Source organism: Protopterus annectens, chromosome 8.part0 (assembly GCF_019279795.1).
Source record: "Protopterus annectens isolate FY-2018-M chromosome 8.part0, PAN1.0, whole genome shotgun sequence".
In the NCBI taxonomy this organism is placed as follows: Eukaryota; Metazoa; Chordata; order Ceratodontiformes; family Protopteridae; genus Protopterus; species Protopterus annectens.
In genome coordinates this window covers 352376696-352397269 of record NC_056741.1, presented here as the reverse complement: position 1 = coordinate 352397269, position 20574 = coordinate 352376696, and the positions used below count along the sequence as shown (strand labels likewise).

At 41.6% G+C, this 20574-nt stretch overlaps 1 protein-coding gene across 4 annotated transcripts in view; it reads right to left on the bottom strand.

The window, feature by feature from the left end:
• The window catches only part of LOC122808806 (alpha-2-macroglobulin-like), a 2637399-nt gene that overhangs the window by 1703183 nt on the left and 913642 nt on the right, over positions 1 to 20574 (bottom strand). For all 4 annotated transcript variants that reach the window (XM_044079865.1, XM_044079862.1, XM_044079863.1 and 1 more), the window contains exon 13: positions 3138 to 3204. In XM_044079865.1, coding sequence (XP_043935800.1) covers positions 3138 to 3204 — 67 coding nt within the window. The remainder of the gene's footprint in view (positions 1 to 3137; positions 3205 to 20574) is intronic.

Sequence of the window (20574 nt, the reverse complement as noted above, 5' to 3'; positions counted from 1 at the left end):
GTCGGAGAAGGAGCAATGGGCTTAAAAAATGGGGTCGAGCTCCCTCCCAGAGGGGGGGGGGGCAGGAGCACTCCCATCTGCATCTGGGCCTGGATGAACCTTCACATCATCCGGTCCAGATCAGCATCGGAGAGGCTGTAAGTCGACCTCGACGAGGCTACCGAGGTAGGCCTTGAGTGCCGCCTCGATAGCTTCGACGGAGGTCGGGTCTCCTCATCCTCAGGCCCCGGTGAAAAGCACGGAGACTGGAGCCGAGGAGGGGGAGAGCCATCAGCCCGAGAGGCCGGAGGAGAAGCCCGCTTAGCCGGCGGGGCCGACACGGAGGTCTCGGCCCGCCGCTTGTGGTGCTTCTCTCTCCAGTCCTTCTTCCTCGCTTCCCTCTCCTCCGACCCTAAGGCGGGAGTTTGAGTTCCGGGCGGAGGAGGGGGAGCAGGCAGGAACTGCCGAAGCAGCAACCACCAAGGGAGCGGGGGCCGAAGCCGAGTCTGGGGGCAAGAGTCCCGCCAAGACCAACTTCGACCTCCGCTCCTTCAATGCCCTGGGGTTGAACCCTGCACAGATTGAACATCCACAGGTGAGGTGTTCAACCCCAAGGCATCGAACGCACCGAGTGTGGCCATCAGCAGGGGATAGCTTATGGCCACACTCGGAGCATTTTGAAAATATTGCCTTTGGGGCCTCAGACATACTACTTTTTTTTTTTTTTTTTTTAAACAAAAGTAACTGCACTAAACAATCACACAGTAGGCTCCCAAAAAACACACACTCACAGCTATGACCAGCGAGGGGAGGGTACCACAAATAAAACTAAATTACCCAAAAAATAGACTAAATAAAAGGACAACCTAACATGTTCACACAATTATACTATTTTTGACAGAAAGAAACCCTTTTAAGAAAAATAGCACACTTAGCTTTAAGGAGCTCGAAAAATCCAGCTGTCACCATGCGCGGCAAACTAGATCTGAGGTCATGTAGGGAGAGCAGGGCATTATGGGTGAGGGGAGGAGCTAGGAGTTCGTATCCATAGCTGGATAAACCATGCCGGTTCGGATCCGATATCGGATCCATACCCACAGGTTGCTGACAAATGAATTCTCCTACTTCAGATCTATACATTTCTTGGCATTGAGCTTGAGCCCATGGCTCTGGCACCAAGCATCTGTCTCTGTAAGGCCCTTTTGTAGAATATCCACATCCTTTGGGGATTCAATAATGGCTCCCAGTTTGCAGTCATCAGCAAACTTTGTTAGCCAGAGTCCCTTAGTGTTGGCCTGTATTTCAGAGGAGTAGATGCCAAACAAGAACGGCCCCAGGACTGAACCCTGAGGTACTCCACTTGTCACTTGTCTGGAGATGGATTTGTACTCAGCTACTTTTACAGTGTGGGTTCTGTCAGTAAGTCAGTTGGCAACCCATCGAGTGATGTAAAGGATTAATGCCCAGCTTAGTAAGTTTATCTATGATTCCAGAGTTGGGGATGGTGTCGAAGGCCTTGGTGAGGTCCAGATAGGCTTTGTGGACCGCCTTACCCTTGTCCACAGCTCTGGAGACTGCTTCGAAGAAGTCGATCAGGTTCAGGAGACAAGATCGGCCCTTCACAAATCCAAACTGGGCGGGGTCCAGTGTTTGAAGGTTGTCAATGTCTGTGTTTATAAGTTCCATGATAATACGTTCCATGGCCTCGCAGATCAGGCTCGTCAGACTAATGGGCCACTAGTTCCCAGGATCCAAGGTGGATAACTGTAGTTGTGCACCACTCAGTGGTCATAAAGCCTGAGGTAAGGCTATGATTAAACATGACACTTAGGTGAGGTGCCAGTTCATTTTGTAGTTCATGTAGTACACAGCCTGGGATGTCGTCTGGTCCCATGGACGCTGTATTCTTAGCTTTGGACAGTGCGGTTTTTACCTGTGTGGCCGTTATTACCGGAATTTGGTAATCTTTCTGTATTGAGATGGACCCTTTTGGGGGTGAGAGGGCAGTGAAGTTGGAGCTGAATCGATCTGCCAGGATACTGGCAATATCCTTGGGATCAGTATATTTAATGCCATTCTGTTGTAGCTCAGAGCATGTCTGAGCATTGACATTTAGATTCTTGACATAGCTATAGAATGCCTTGTGGCTGTCTTTGGAATCTTTGGCAATTTTATTTTCATAACTAGCTTTGGAGAATTTTATGGGGGAATCTCAGCTTTTTGCTGTGGCTGGTAAGGGAGTTTTTTGCATCCTGGGATTTTCCTCTTTTCTGCAATAGTTTCTTCATTTTGTTGGAAAGTTTGTTTATGGCAAGGGACCACCAGATTGGCTTCCTTTTTTGGAAGACAGCATCTTGGTTCTATTTGGGATAGCACGATTCATGTACAAGTGGATGTGCTCATACAGTGCCTTAGTGTAGGATTCAGCAGTTGAACTTTCAGTTCCCGTCTGCATGGGTGTCGTGAAGTTTGCCACTTCTGACTTGAGTAGCATGAAGTTAGCTTTGGAGAAGTTTTTTATGGCAGTTTCCTTACTGGGGGGTGGGGGAGGGATGTGGATGTCAAAGGTGATTAGCTTATGGTCAGACCTGACCAATGAGGAGGGTGACCATAGGTGTGGAGCATTGATTTCCCATGTTGGTAATGACCAGGTCTAGGATATTGGAACCCCTTTTGGGACTATGGATTAGTTGATCCAGGGCTTTGGAATATTTGAATTCCAAGAACTGTTGGGCAAAGGTGTTGGTACACAAGTAGTTTTCCCACTTAATGGCAGGGTATTTGAAATCACCCAGTATTAGGGTGTTTGGTTGTATCTTAATATTTTCCAGTATATTTAAAACTCTTTTTTTTCTTTCTTTTTTGCCAGTGTTTAAAAAAATAAGCTCCCTATAACAAACAAGGGTTCAATAGCACAGTGTCTGAACATAGTAAAAAAAATAATACATTTATGAATCTTTTAACATATGGTATCTATCTTCTTTTTTCTTCTTTCTTTCTCTCTCCTCCCTTCTTGCTCAACTTCTCCTATGAGGTGTAATGAAAAAGTCAGCATTTTTCACAGTCTTTTCATTTTTGTATCTTTATCTTAGATTCCGTGTTACTGCTATGAATTTAAATATCTTAGCAAAACTAATTAAACTTGCAAAATGACTTACAGGGTCCAGGTTCAGTCAGCTGAATTTCGGTTTGACCATTAAGGACATTTTCTCCTCTTGCCATGACCTGTAACATTACATATATATTATTATCCTGAGCCTGCTTTTTATGATTTTTTAAATACTTTTTATACACATAAGCATAACTATATCCAAGTACATATTTGTTTCAAACCAGAAAAAAAAAATGAAAAGACTGCACTGTCTAGACGTAACAACGGAAAAGGTTTAACTGGATAGAAAGTAATGCAACATTTACAACAACAATTCATCAACATTATCAGGAAATACACAAAATGCAATATGAACAAAACAAGATCATACATAACATTTTGTAGATAGATGTGCCAAACTAGGACAATACTAAAAAGTAATGGTCAATACCAAATGTTGACTTTGCACTTGTACTGGCTTAATCTAAGTAAAGTGTGAGTTGATGTGGGAGGTTGGAAAGCTGTTACTGTGTGTAGTCAGCTATATATAATCCTAAAGTGAAACATCTAGTAGCATAGCATGTCATAATTCAGAATTATGAAAATTATGGTACCACTGGATGTTAATCTCCCAAAGCTAGAGGGCAACCACTGGATGTTAATCTTCCAAAGCTAGAGGGCAGTAATAAAGAATATTCATCTTGAGTGCGAGTAGTGTTTCACTTCCAGACCACTGTAAGAAGAACTGAAGGTCAACAACAGATCACACATCTGAAAGAGTCAATAACATACTTAGTGGAATGCAAAATTACAAAGGTATGAATATACTAAAACCACATTTTTTTATTGAGAAATACATACCCTAGGATCCAGACATGCACTCGCTGCTCTCATAATTGCCTAGCATATACAGGTCAATAACTTCAATGGTGAGAAAATGCAACTCTGAAACAACTATGGCCACAATAAGAAAGACTTCATTATCAGCTCATTAATATTTTTCTGTATCATACTCTAGCCAACATTAGCACTGTTAGACCTGACTGCGGTAGTATTTTCCCTAGCAGCCCATATATGCTGTTGGCAAGAGCACTTCTTACACTCGCTTAGACACACACACGCACACACACACACACACACACACACACACACACGCGCGTGCGCACACACACACACACACACACACACACACACACACACACACAGACACACACACACATACACATACACACTCACTCACACACACACATACATCCAGATTCTCAGGTTTCTACCTAATCCATCTAGTGTGACCACTGAGGCACACACACACAAAAATATTCATGCAGCTTCATTCATATGCCTACAGACATGCACAACAATGCCCACACATCATCCATATACTAATGCACACCTCCACTCCAACATCTTAGAAGAACTTACTTGCACTGTGGCTGCTTCCATAGGAGTAAACGGGTGACTACTTTCTTATGATGGTGATCCATTTTTCCTCCAGCAGGGAAAATTTATGCATGCAACCAATTCTCTGAATCACTTGGCAGAATAAATTTGGAGCCACTGGAATTTATGTGGGAGATCACCTAGCTATTTAGCATTATCCACTCCCCCAGACTGTCACATTAGCATGCACTTCTGTTAGTGTGACCAACCTCTGCACTGAAGCTCTTGCTAGCAGGAAACATCACCTGTATAGTGGTCTAAGACTCAGAAAGGCTCACCATGAGAGGGAAAGGGCTGTATGAAAGGAAAATGCCACAACGGAACTCATTTTTTTCATTGCATCTTTGTTTTCTGCGCTATTTGATGCATCAGAATTACTCTCAAGTTCTTCTTATACCATTTTAATATATTTTTCCACAGAATGGCCAACATGGGTCTTGTCACATTAATGTGAACTTGTCTTGGTGCTTTTGTGTCTCCTTCCCAGAATATATTTTAATTCCCCTTTAATATTAGTCATGTTAGGCATATGGAAGTGATGTATTACAATCATATTGAGGTGCAATAGTACTATTATGAGTTACAGTCACCTTATACATCTTCTATAGCAGGAGAGCTTGCATTTTTCTTCCCTGAGAGAGTATTATATGTTTCTCTCAGAGTTGTTTTTAAGCTATTCACAGCAGTTATACAACTTCCAAAGAAAGTAGCAAATTTGCATCCTTTTGCAAGGATTGCCAGTTTGTAGTCCAGTGAGCACTGACAGACCCTCCTTCCTTCACTTCCTGAGGTGTCAAAGCCATACCTCTCCAACACTACATTGGAAAAACTGTTCTGAGTTCACATTCCACATTTATGGCTCCTCCACTCTTACACTCTGACATAAGACAGCTCCAATTTCTACTCTTTAATTTGCTCATCTGTAGAGCCAATGAGAGAGAGAGAGAGAGAGACTTCCTGGAGCTGTTGCAGTCAAAGCAGACCAATAGCAGGCATACAACAGAGAACTAGAGCTGCCTTTTAAAAAAAGACCAGAAAAGAAGAAAGACCTTGCAGTATTAAAGACCTTCCTGATGTGTTGACAGGTTCATTTGCAGAACATCCCTGATTTCAGCTTAAATTTTCATTCTGTCCCTCTTAAAAAGGTCATTTTCAGGAAATCACTGAGGATTTACAAGTAGCCAGGCAACAATGTTAGTCACTGATGTTTCTTACTTTTTATTGTACAGAAAATGCAGGTTGATGTAACATCTTTTGTTCTATTAATTTGTAAAGTGAATTAGAGTAATATTTAAAATATTAGATTTTTGGGTCTTTTCCCCCTACTATTTTGTCTTTGTATGTAATACTTTTACAAAGAAGCTGAAAAGCATTTAGGTCCATTCATCATAAGATGTGTTGTTTTCTGGCAAACTACTTATTACAGGCTTTAACTAATGGCAGTCATGTGCATTTCAGACTTCATATCCTTCAGAAAACTGTTGTGAATGCAAAGTTTGTATTGTAGCAACTTCCAAATATGTAAGAGGAATATTTAAAATCCATCCCTGAGTTTCTGCCTTTGTGATTCTTAAGCTAAGAAGTTGGGGGAGAGGGGACTGCAATAGCTGTACCGTGTGAATTTAAAAAGAGCAATAACAAGTACATTTCTAGGCCATTATTTGTGTATTTATGCAGTTGTGCATTCATCTAATTGGAAGCAAAACATTTAAGCTGTACACAGTGTTTGCATGTGTGTATGTTTGTGTGTGTGTGTGTGTGTGTGTGTGTGTGTGTGTGTGTGTGTGTGTGTGTGTGTGTGTGTATATACATATACACACACACACACACACACACACACATACACATATATACATTTATACACACACACAGATATATATATATATATATATATATATATATATATATATATGCTCGTAGGGGGCATAGCTGTTAGTGGGCTCGATTTTGCCACATATTTTTGATCTGATCCTCAAAAAATCTGTGGTTTTCTGGCACTTTGTTGTTGACTGCAGTCACCAGGTAGGGACAGACATGTGTGTTTCATACTTCATATCTTTCATAAAATGCTTGCTAATGCAAACCGATTACACTAACAACTTCCTGTTTAAGAGCAATATTTTAAATCTGTGCCTGATTTTACATCTTTTTTTTTCCTGATTCTCGAGCTATGCAGTTCGGCAAACATAATGAGAGGTTCAGTGAGTTTGACTGCATTGTTCTGATAGCAGCAAGCTGAAGTATACTTATGGGACATTATGGGACATATTATGTATTTAATCATTCATTTAATCTCAGGCACAGATTTAAACTATTGCTCTTAAACAGGAAGTTGTTAGTGTGAGCATTTTCTGGCTTGTTAAACTTGATTTCTGCATTAGTAGCTGTATTTAGAGCACAACCAAAAGCTGTTTACTGAATTTCCTGTTTGCACTTAATTTTAAAATAGTTTTTTTCTCAAAACTTGCATATTTTCTGTCTTTGGCCTAGCACTCTTGTGTGGGGTCATTTACTGCACTGTTATAACTTGATAATACTTGTGAACCTCTGCTATCTCTGAAAAAATAAAAACAAAAAAAAAATCTTGCTTTTTTCCCACTTTTCTGAGATTTAAAAAAGTTCAGTTACAGGCTTGCTGTTCTTGAACTGTTTGTAAGTTTCTGTGAGGCCATTTTTGCTTAGGCTAAAGGAAAGTCTCTCTGTTGATCAGTGGCAGTGAAAAACATTGGGCAGCTTCACTGCCCCCCGTGGGAGTGGTTACTGACTTGAAACTGTAGTTTTATTGGCCGTTTTGGGTCAATTCCTGGCTCTTTCCAGCCCCCTGCTATAAAGCACGCTTTAGCGTGATTTAGCGCGGAGTTGCCATTAGAGCACCATCAGGCAGCGCCGGTTTAACAAGGTTAAACTTTTTCTGGCTCCATAAAGTCTGTTCTTCATTTTTTCCCTTAGAACTGCTCTACTAGTAATCTAAACAGTATATCCCTGAACTAAAAAGCGCAGCACTTGTTCCTAAAAGCTTTTTTTTTTTTTTTAAAAAAAAAAAAGCTCAGCACTTGTCTTAAAAGCATCTTCTTTTCAGGTTAAGCACTTCTATATTATACAAAGTCCTTCACTAGTGAACCCCCCCCCAGGAGTACCCATTTCCTTACTAAGTCCTCTCTTATTTAGTTACACACCTAACTTCTTAATTTCTCTAGCATGTCGAAGGGCCAGATGCTGGCGTCCTCTCCTGTCCAGATGGTGAATCTGGGAATATTGAGGCAATGTTACAATTGCCTCATGTACACAGACAACCCTCTCCTCCTCCCACATAACACAAATACTTGTGAGAGATGCAGCTATTTAGCCAAACTGGAGGCTGAGCTCTCTCAACTCAGGGCTGGCAAGACCAGACAGGAGGAGAAGGCAACTACACACACCACAAAACCAGTCTCACATAAAGCTATCACAGCAATGAATCAAACACATAAACACACAAAGACATACTCGGAGGCTGTGAGCAAAAATTTACCTAAACAGCAGAGGCCTCCAAAGCAGACACCCAAGCAACTGCCACCTCATGACACACCACAGGCAACACATAAACCACAAAATCAGTGTGCAAAGCAGTCACAGCCCTTAAGGCCAAATACAACACCAAACATACTTGTCATAGGTGACTCCATAGTCAGACACACTGGCGTCCCACTCACCAGGCTGAACAAGGAGAGGGTCACAGTAAGCTGCCTATCGGGCGCTAGAATCCGCCACATAACACAAGCACTCGGGTCACTCCACAGCAAGTACAAATATGACACAGTCATTGTCCATGCTGGTGTGAACGACCTGAGACGTACCTCCCTGGACTACATGAAAAGAGACATAGAGGAGCTCTCTGATTATGTAGCCCAGGCAGGTATGACCCTGACCCTGAGCAGTATCCTTCCTTCACCAACAATGATGCCACAATATAGAGACAAGATGATCAGCTTTAACAATTGGCTTAATTTCTGGTGTCATTCAAAGGGGATCCAGTGTCTGTCTGCCTGGGATGACATGCTTGACAAGCCACGCTGCTTCGCAAGGGACGGCTTGCACCTGTCACCCCTGGGATTCAGGATATTGGCTAAGGCTCTTGCCACCCCCATAGTGCCTTTTTTAGGCAAGGCTCAAATTCTAAACCTACCACCCTAGAAAACAAAAATGGGAAGAAACTAAGGGTAATGCTGCTCAATGCCAGAAGTCTAAATCTCAAAATGCACGCACTCGAGGCCCTTCTCAGTATGGAGAACATCGATGTCTGTGCTGTGACTGAAACCTGGTTCAAGGTTCCTGAGAGCACCCCGGCACTATCAGGTTTTACCTCATATCATGCATTCCGGCCCCAAAACCTAGACCACACCACAAAAGGAGGGGGTGTATCCATATTCATCAAGGATACCCACACCTCCAGGTTGGTGGCAACGCACGAAGCATCGAAAACCATCCAGGTGCAATTAACCATAGGCAAAACTGCTCTACAATTTGTAGCATGCTACAGGCCACCCTCTCAAACTCAGGAACCCCACACAGCCTTCCTGAAGACACTGGAGGGTATAAATGTATCTCCAAACACCATTATATTGGGCGACTTCAACTACCCGAATATAGACTGGGAACATTACTCAAGCCCCAACTTTCTAGCCCAAAGGTTCCTGGAGTTCTTAAATTCAAATGCCATGGAACAACTAGTCACCGTTCCCACAAGAGGAGAAAATATACTAGATCTCATCATCACAAACATGGGGACAAAATGCTCCACACCGGAAGTATATCTCTCATTGGTGAGATCAGATCATAAACTAATCTCACTGGAAATCCACATCCCACCCCCACCACAAACAAAAAAGACCACAGTGAAGAACTTCTCTAAAGCAAACTTCACACTACTCAAGACTGGTGTGGTATCCTTCAAGACCCCCGAGCCAGTGGAAACCACAACCCAAGCTGCGGAAGCCCTTACAAATGCCGTCTACGAACACCTCCAGGACTGCATGGATCAGGCAATCCCTAATAAAACCAAGACTCTTTCCAACAAGGGCAAACGTCCAGTCTGGTGGGCCCCAGCCATAAACAAACTTTACAATAAGAAGAGAAAACTATTACATGATAGAGCAAAATCCATAAAAGGGAAGACACCCTTGATCATTATTAGTAAAGAAATACGAGCACTCATAAAATCATCCAAGGCCAACTTTGAGAGAAAAATTGCCATAGATTCAAAAGACAATCATAAGGCCTTCTTCAGCTATGTTAGAAACCTGGGTGGAAACTCCCAGATATGCTCAGAATTAGTCCAAAATGATACAAAAATCACTGAACCCACAGACATCGCCAACATACTGGCAGACAGGTTCAATGCCAACTTCACCCCCCCCTCCCCCCCAAAAGGAGAGATAACTATCCCAGCGGAGTGTAGCCTCCCAGACATCTCAAATGCGCAGGTGAAGCTGCTCTCTCTAAAGCTAAAACACAGCCTCAATGGGACCGGATGGTGTCCACGGCTGTGTGCTACACGAACTCAATGAGGAACTAAACCCGCACATAAGGCAGCTGTTTAATCTTAGCCTTACCACAGGATACGTGCCCAAGGAGTGGCGTACGGCAACTGTGGTCCCACTCCACAAAGGCGGTGCCTCTACGGACCCTGGTAATTACCGCCCCATAAGCTTAACAAGCCTGGTCTGCAAAGCCATGGAGAGGATCATAATGGAACTCATAAACAAAGACATAGGGGACTTGCAGACATTGGACCCGACCCAGTTTGGCTTTGTTAAGGGCAGATCATGCCTTTTGAACTTGGTCTACTTCTTCGAAACAGTCACCAAGGCCATTGATGAGGGAAAGGCAGTCTATACAGCCTACCTTGACCTTGCAAAAGCTTTCGACACAATACCCCACTCGGGTATTATAGAGAAACTTACCAGCTTAAATGTAAACCCATATGTCACAAGATGGGTTGCAAACTGGCTAAAGGACAGAACCCACAGGGTTAGAGTTGCTGGCGCCATGTCAGACTCCAAGTCGGTCACAAGTGGTGTCCCACAGGGCTCAGTCCTTGGCCCCCTATTGTTCGGCATCTACTTCTCAGAAGTACAGGCAAACATAGGAGGACTATGGCAGACAAAGTTTGCAGATGACTGCAAACTGGGCGCCATAGTGGAAAGTACATCGGACACAGATATCCTTCAGAGGGGTCTCACGGAAACTGATAGCTGGTGCCAGAGCCATGGCCTGAAGTTAAACACCAAAAAATGTATAGTCATACCCTTCGGGAAAAACAAGGTAACCCCAAGCTACCATATAGGTGGCAATCAACCTCTTCTGTGCTTAGTGATCAGGGACCTGGGGACCCAGGTTGACAGTGGCCTTTCTTTTGACACCCACGTTGCTAAAGTGGTTAGAAAGACCTTCTACATTGCCCACCTGATCATGAAGGGATTCACATCCAGATCAAGTGAGGTCATTGTTCCCCTGTACTCTTCACTTATCAGACCAATGATCGAGTACAATGCCCCATTCGGGATGTATCTCACCTGACACCTGCAGCAATTGGAGAGACCCCAAAAGTTCCTCACCAAAAGGATAAAGGGACTCCAAAATCTGTCATATGCTGCCAGACTGAAGAAACTCCAGCTCTATTCAGTCGCATACCGTCTGCTCAGAGGTGACCTGTGCCTGACATACAAGGCCATGTCCAACCCGGAATGAATGGACATGCTCCACCTCAGAAAATCCAAATCCACCAGAACCACTAGAGCAAGCGACTTAAACCTTAGCACGGATATAAATAGGACGTGCTGGAGGGATAGATTTATCACCCAGAGACTCCCTATGCTGTGGAATAAAATCCCGGTCCATGTGAGGCAGAGCACCTCGCTGGCTCTGTTCAAGAGAAATCTTGACCGGTGGATGGGAGATCATAGGTTTACCCCAGGAGTCATCTCTGTGTCACTGCTGGACAGAGGCACAACAAACTAATGGGCACAGTATTTTTTAACATAAGGGGTGGCGTAAGCCACAAAACTTTGGGCTAGGCTTATAAATGCCTTAGGGCAGATAGCCTAGTATAAACCTATGAACCTATGAACCTATAAGCAGGTGTCTAAGGTGCACACAAGTGGCTGTGAAAGGTTTTGTGTGTGTGTGTAAGTGTGTAACAATACACTGCAAAACTTGTATAATGTTATGATGAGCAGAAGAAAACACTGAAAAAAATGCAAAACAGATATGTATATATTTTTATTCTGCAATAAGGTCAAAGATACATTTTAGGTATAGAGATGTAGGTATGCATCTGACAGCAGCATAAGGGTTGTAATTTTATAGGCTGTACCTCGCAAAAGGGAAATTTACACATTTGTGTCCTCACCCCCATATATGTATATTTTGGGAGATATGATTTTGGACCCTCTGTCATGATTTTGGTGGCCTCTTGCTATGATTTTGAAGGTTGAAAGGTATGGTCAAAGCTATTACTGCACTCCAGGAGCTCAGTACTTCAAAGATCTAGTTCTGCTACTCACCAGTGTCTGGTGTAGATAGATTTTTTTTTTATCCTGAATGTTGGAGAAATGTGTTAATGTGCTTGCTGATTTTGCTCAAAAGTATTTTACAAGCACAGTACAAGTGCAACTACCTGTTTTTGAATTTGTGTTGCCATGAGATTTTTTAAAGTGAGGTATTACCTTCACTTTAGGAAGAAAGGATGCTCTAGTTCATACTGTAACCCTATGTCTCTGAAAAATCAAGTGTGGTGGTTTAGAGGACAAGGTTTGAATCTGAAATTCTTCTGGCAGAGGTAATAGCTACCAGAACAATTGTCTTCCAAGAAAGGTATTTAAGGTCACATGTAGCTAATGGTTCAAACAGGGACTAAGAGTCTGCAGTACCAGACTGATGTCCCATGGGGAATAGGATCCCTAAAAGGGGGGCTTAGAACAAGAGTACCTTTCATGAAAGCTTTGCTCACCTTATAAGACGCGACAGAACTGTTATGACCAATGTGAAATCTGATATGGCTGCTAACTGAACTTTAATGGTTGATGAACTAGCTGCTTCTTTAAAAAGAAGGGTCAAAAGTTCAAGGATGCTATGTATCGGAGCTAAAAAATGTTCAGTATTATTTTGTTTAGTCCAGTGAACAAACCTTTTCCACTTGCTGGAAAAGAATTTCTTGGTAGAAGGTTTACGGAAAGATAAAAGTATTTGTTGGACAGGGGAAGACAGCATAGGTTTTTTGACTATTAAAGGATATGGAGAATATAACGAAGTTACACCATAAAAAGTTTATTCGATAAAGCTTTCGGGTCTACACCCTTCATCAGTATAAAATTACAACAATAGTGGCACATTTAAATAGGAGAATCTATTAAACACATGCTCCAGCCCAACCGACTCAATTAACAAACTAAAATTATTTAAAAGAGCAACAACGTAGAAAACATAAAAAAGTTATACACTCTATAAGTATATATATATATATATATATATATATATATATATATATATATATATATATGTATATATCACTTTATAATATATTAAAACCTTCACATAAAAAACTATATTAGTATAACACAATTAGTTTAGAACTGATTATATGTACTTATACCTATAAGAGTATGCCCATACTTACACATAATATAAATAATATAAATCTTATAATTTATAGTACCCAAATAAATCTGCCTACAGCTAGACTAATTGCTTTTTCATAGCTTTTCTTTCTGTTTTTTAACTAATAGGGGTTTCAAATTCACAGCATTATTTAAATTATTTAAATACATTAACAACATGTAATGAAGAGAAAATTGTGTATTTAGCCACGTGCTTAGCATGCGCTTCATTTTATGTAGGCAAAACTATTAGAAAACTCAAAGAGAGAATAATAGAACATAAATCAGACATAAGGAGAAAAATACCAACAAATGCTTTAAGCAAACATATTATGGAGAAAGGAGCAAATCATGCATTTAAATTTAGAATCCTGGCAGTAGTCAATACTAGTATAAGGAAAGGAGATACTAATAATCTCTTAGAGTTAAAAGAACTGGAATGGATTATCAGACTTCAAGCTGATGTAAGTCCAGGTTTAAATAATGCTGTGAATTTGAAACCCCTATTAGTTAAAAAACAGAAAGAACGGCTATGAAAAAGCAATTAGTCTAGCTGTAGGCAGATTTATTTGGGTACTATAAATTATAAGATTTATATTATTTATATTATGTGTAAGTATGGGCATACTCTTATAGGTATAAGTACATATAATCAGTTCTAAACTAATTGTGTTATACTAATACAGTTTTTTATGTGAAGGTTTTAATATATTATAAAGGGATATATATATATATATATATATATATATATATATATATATATATATATATATATATATACTTATAGAGTGTATAACTTTTTTATGTTTTCGACGTTGTTGCTCTTTTAAATAATTTTAGTTTGTTAATTGAGTGGGTTGGGCTGGAGCATGTGTTTAATAGATTCTCCTATTTAAATGTGCCACTATTGTAATTTTATACTGATGAAGGGTGCAGACCCGAAAGCTTTATCGAATAAACTTTTTATGGTGTAACTTTGTTATACGGTTTGATACTTGGTACTTGCATCACTGGTTTTCAAAGGATATGGAGAAGCCAGGCAGTCAGCCTGAGGTTGGTTATGTTTGGATGAACCATGCCTGTCAGGTGAGACAGAAGGTCTGGAGTCAGATCCAGAATCCAAGGTTGCTGAAGTAAGTGAGGCCACAGGAAGGGGAATCAAATTTGTAAAGGCCAGTAAGGTCCAATGAGGATGACTATGACTTTGCTCTTCAACCTGGCAGATTTCTGTAGGAATTTTGGAATTAGTGGATGTGAACAAGTGTAGAGAAGATCGGGGGCCAATCATGAAGTAGAGCATCCCTCGGTGATTCTCCCTATGAGAGGATTAGGGCAAAATAGCTGCTGCATTTGTTGTTCGCGGGGGAGCAAAAAGATCACAGCAAGGCTGGCCCATTGATGGAAAATTAATTCCGTAATGTTGTTGTTGAGGGATCATTCATGAGGTTGAAGAATGCACCTGCTCAATTTGTCTGCCATCATATTGCATTTCCGTGGAATGTGCATTGCTATGAGAAAGCAGTTGGATGAGAAAGACCATTGCCACACTCAGAGCTTCTCGACACAAGGTGTAAGTTTGGTCCATCCTTACTTGTTGATGTACCAGACTACTGAAATATTGTCCATTTGAACTGCAATCATTCCCAAAGGGTGAGTATCCCGGAAGACTTGCAATGCCAAAAGCACTGCTTTCATCTCTAGGACACTGATGTGTAACCTGGCCTTTTCAGGGGACCAAGTGCCTTAGACTGTTTTCCACAGAAAATGCCAACCCACCCTAGCTGGGAAGCATCCGTGGTCACTATGGCCTTGGGCTGAGGGTGAATGAATGGACGGCCTTGTAAAACGTGATCTGACTGAATCCAGCACCTGAGTTCTCTCTGCAAGTCTGAGTGATTCATATCTGAGTTGACATAGGTTGGTAAAGCATAGACCATTGTGTATCAAGCATCCACTTGAGAATTCTCATATAAAATCTGGCTAAAGATACTAGGGTCATGGTTGCCACCATTGATCCTAGAGCCTGAAGGACCAGGCGGGCTGAAATCTTGGTAGTGCAGATTATCTTTGACCTGTGATTTTATGGTCTGAATAATTAAGGGTGGAAGTGAGGCTATGATTGACTTTGTGCTGAGAATTGCTCCTATGAGTTCTAGAGTCTGAGATGGTTGCATCTGGGACTTTTGGTAGTTTATGGTTATCCCCAGAGCAAGTCTGGATAACTTGGTTCCTTGCCATTATGTATTGATGCCTGGTCAGAGTGGAAATGAGCCAGTTGTCTACATGCAGAAACACCCAGAATTCTTTCAGTCTCAAGTGAGCTGCTACAACTACCATGAACTTGGTAAACACCCTAGGGGCTGTGGTGAGACCAACGGACAGAACATTGAATTGGAAATGACTGGCTCCCAGCCAGAAGCATAAGTACCTTCTGGATCATCTGTTCTTCTTTATATGACAGTAAGCATCCTGAAGGTCTATCGAGCACATCCAGTCGTCCTTGCCCAGAAAAGGGAGAATGGACTGAACCTTGACCATCCAAAACTTGGTTTGTTGAATTGACTTGTTTAAGATGCTGAGATCCAAATTTAGTCTCCAGTTCCCTGTTTCCTTTGGCACTAAAAATAACCTTAAGCACATTCCACATTCTAGATTTTCTGTTGTGACCTTTTGGATGAATCTTTTTCTAGCAGCTTTTAAATTTCAATTGCTGCTTGTTCCCACTGACTGGGAGGAACATCGTGGAAATTTTTCGAGTTTGCAGGAGGAAGGGAAAAAGAAACTGTATAACTGCTGGAAATAATCTTCTGCACCCAAGTATCTTTTGTTAAACCTAGCCAGGCTCTCTGGTGCAGGAATAAATCACCCCCGACTGCCTCCAGAGGTGGACAATTGGGCCTCTTTTCAGGAATGCTGGAAGGGTCTGTCAGAGAAGGAATCTTTGGAACCCTGATTTTGGGAGCCTCCTCTGCCATTGGGGTGTCATCTTCCATTAGATTTCTCTCATGTGGCTGTGGGGGAACATCCTCCATGTGTGTCCTGGAAAGGAGACTGAGACTTTTTGAACCACATCTTTTGACCACCTCACTGATTCGTACAAAAGGATCTTTGAGGCCAAAAAACATGCACCCATGGCAGACAGGGACTTTCCATCCTTTTCACACCTGGATAGTGTGTCCTCACTTTGGGGCCAAACAAAAACATTCCATCAAAGGGAGTATTGATGAACGACAACTTGAAGGGCTCTGCAAAATCACATAAATGCATCCAGGCATGCTTTCTACTGGAAATGCCTGAACCTGCTGCCCTTGAGGTTCCTTCAGCTACATGTGAAACTAGCCGTACGGATGAATTGCAAATGGATTACGCTAACTTAGAAGCCACAGATGATTGAACTTCTTCAGAAATGGATCCTAAGAGGGTATTTGACAGTTGCTTAATCAAATCCCTCTGAAGTCTTGTAAAATGTGCCAAATAATTCACTGAACTTAAAGTGAAGGTCGCTAAAACATAGATACGCTTCCCAAATCTGTCCATCACCCAAGACTCCCTGTGGGGGGATGGACAGAGGAACTCTCCTCAGAAAGTTACTTTTTGGTGGCTACAGCTATGACCATGGCATCAACAGGCACCACTTTACCCCAAAACTTCTTGCCTACTGGTGGTGTCACAATCTTATCTGGTCTCCAAGGTATAGGTTCAATGGTGTTGCGTTCCTTCCATGCCCACTGAGAGATCAACTCAATGAGCTAGTTAGCAGGTGGAATCACCCAGGAGGTAGACAGGCTAGTACTGAAGGCCTCCAGGAATATAGATTCCTCAAATGAAGGGTTACAGGGTGTCTAGCCACCTCTCTGCTTAAGGATTTTGAGGATGTCTCCAAATGCGACATCTTCAGAAGGTAATTGTGGGGATCCTTCACCTTCATTGAAATCCATATCTTCTGTGATAGACTCCTCTGGTGAGTCCAGGTGCTTTCTGTCTTAGGGATATCCTCAGTGGGATTCCCTGGAATGGTATCAGAAGAAGAGATCAAGATTCACTGTGGGGAAGCCTGGAGGTTTGGTACTGGCTGTCCCTGTGGAAAGACTTGGTGAGGCTTTAATCGGAAAGACATCTGGGTTAAAGATTTAGGATCCATTAGGATTGGATCCATCCATTCTGCCGAGGCAGATAAAAGTCTTTTCACAGCCTCAGAAGCAAATCACTCCAGAGAAAGGAAAGACCCTGGATACAAAAAAAGAAAGCTTCTGGACTGCTGTCTTCCCCCACTCCCAGAGCAAAAACCCAGAGGTGGAAGCCAGAGCCGAGTTATCCAATGCCGAGTCTCCGAGGTGCAGAGATGACTGTGAAAGCTTTGGAGATGACTACAACATCTTGGAGCTGACAGGGAGACTAGGGTTCTAAGAGCTCTCTGGATCTGACAGGATTGGAGCACTCAGAGAAAACTTTGGATCTGAGGATAAAATAATTCTCAGATCCGAGCCAGACAGATCCGGACAGCTAGGATGCAGGAACTCTGAGACCACTGAAGGAGTCAGAGGAAGAGCCATAAGAGGTGGTGTAACAGAACAATGGACCTCCTGACCCAGAGAGGTAGGAGCCAAAGCGACATCCATCTGAGCCTGCTGCAAGAGAATCTTCCTCACAACTCTTTCCATGTCTTCTTCTGTAAGACTCCTGGATGAACAAGCAGGCAATACTGCAGGGGACCTGGGTCTGTCCAAAAAAAGGAGAATGTGCCCTAGAGGGTACTGGATCAACGAAGGTGAATACCTGTAACTTGGCAATGAAACCAGAGTAGAAGGACTAGCTACAGTAGGATCCAATGAAGACTGTCTAGGATCCGAGGTATTCAGGTCAATCTGTTTTAATTTCTTTGGATCTGAGGACATCGGATCAGATGGTTTAAATTTCTTTAGATCTGAGGACGATGGATCAAACAATTTAGAGTTCTTTGGATCCGATGAAGAAGGCAAGTCAAATCACTTTTTGATTTTTCTAAAGATTCTGAAGCCAAAGACGAAGAGGAAGGTTTCAGAGACCTTCATTTGGGCTGAGTTGTCTTTAATTGAGGAGATTTGTCTCCTGATATAGCCTCTCCAAAAGAGGAGGGTAAGAGTCCTTTCAGAACTAGTTTACTTTTGCACTCGACCAGAGCCCTGGGGTTGAATCCATGGAATATCGAGCAGTCTTTCTGCAAATGAAGAGGCGCTAAGTAGTACACACAGTGTGGGGGCATCCAATAATGAACACTTATGCCCACATTTTGCAGACTTCTTAAAGCCCACAGGCCCTTTTTCTGCCATATTTCAAAAAATAATAGAAGGAGAGAGAGAGAGACAGGAAAAATTCTAAAATATAAAAGTAGTACAATTAATCTCCTAACTATTAAAGTACTAAACTTTTTTTTAAGGAAAGGAAACTGATAGGATGAGGAAGAGAAAGAACTACCAACAATGGTAGAAAAGACCTGCTATACAAGTAGAATAGCACAGAAAAGAAAAATACAATAGTATTCAAAAAGTACGTACAGTACAAAGAAAGAAGTGCAAAGGTAAGGAAGAACTAGTCTCTACAAAAATTAAAGGTTTTTAGAAAAATAAATAGAAATATTAAACTTATCTCAACAAAACGTTCAAGAGTAACTAGTAACCACATCTTTCACTGAAATCAGCAAACGAGATCTGTGGTACTTGGGGATGGTGCACTGTGGATAGGGAAGAGCCTCGAGAGTTCTTGGTTGCCACAAGCTTTAGCAGCAGCCACGATGGATGCGAGGGATTGGATCAGGGCCCATCAGTTGAGGACTGAATGAAAACAGACATTAGATCTAAAGTTTTTTATTTATCATAACTTTAAATCCATGCTGTCTGATTTTTGTCTGCTTCAAACATGTAGATTGTCAGATCCTACATTATCCGACCTTGAGACCTATCTCAAAGCCTATCGGATCCAGAGCTCTGACTCTTTCCCTAAATATAATTTCCTAGATTGTACATCAGATGCTCAGATTGAGTTTTCCCCCATAAGTCTGAAATATATGATCAAATCTACCTATGGAAATAAAACCCATTACCAGAGAGGAAAATTATAAACTTGGTGATCTGAAATAGTTTATGAAAGGCATTACAGTCTAGTGTGATTGTACACCGATAGGAAGCAACATCCACTTAATCATATTGAAGCATAGGTTGCAATTTGAAGGGGTAGAAGGGACGGAGTTTGAAGCAAATGAAAATCAGACAACATGGATCCAACATTATGGTTAAGTACACAACCTTTTGTAGATAATGTTGTCTATTTTCGTCCATTCAAACATGTGGGACAGAATCCAAAGGTGTCAAACCAGGTGGTATCAGAAAAGGATGTTCTTGAGTATGGTGGAACCAAAGGATGAATATGATCTTGACTGAGACACAAAGATGTGTACAGTTGACCATGTGGCTGCCACACAGATGTTATCAATGGATAGTCTTCTGTTGAAGGTTGTTGAAGTAGAAACTGCTCTTGTTGAATGTGCCATCTGGATAAGGTTACTTTAGAAACTGCCTTTTTCAACTTTGTTTGACAAAGGAAATGAATAACTGAGCATCTCTTCCAAAATCTTTTGTCCTGTGTCCTATGAATACAGAATCTGGTATTCTCTTTTGTTTGAGAACCTTGGAAAGAAGATAGGAAGATATATTGACTAGTATAAATTAGTATCTGTTACCATCTTAGGAATAAAGGATACCTTTTAGTTCTAAGGGAAACCCCATCTTTGTGAAAAAAAAAGATAAAGGGCCTTTGAGGAGACTGAAATCCATGTGGTTAAGACTGCTGCAATCAGGAAAATTGTTTTCCATGTAAGAAATGTTAAGTCTGCTGTGCTAGAGGATTCAAAGGCTCCTGGGTTAAGGCTTGTAACATTATGGTGACATCCCATGGGGATACTAGGTCTCTAATGGGAGATCTCAGCAGACAAGTGCCCCTGAAAAAGACTTTACAGGTTTTTAGAGATGCAATTGACATATTACTACATCCCACATGAAAACTGGAAATAGCTGCTGATTGTACCTTAACAGTTGTAAAACTGGAGTCTTTGTCAAAGAGATTAGACAAAAACTCAAGTAAAGAAGGCACTAGTGCTGAAAAAGGTTCCAGACCTTTGGAGTAGACCCAAATTAAAAATCTCTTCCATTTACTATTCTAAACTTTCTTAGTTAATGGTTTCTGTGAAGTGGAAAGAATATCGATTACTGCAGGGGCAAGCCTGGCATCTCTGCTATAGTTAAAACTGGAGGAATCATGCAGTTAATTTCATGGGCTTTTGCTCCGGAGGAGGCAATCCAGACCGGTGAGTTATTATTTCTGAATAATGATCTAACATCTACAGGAGGTGTACTAAAGGTGGCCAAAAAAAAAAGAAGCTGTTCTGGTTTTTAA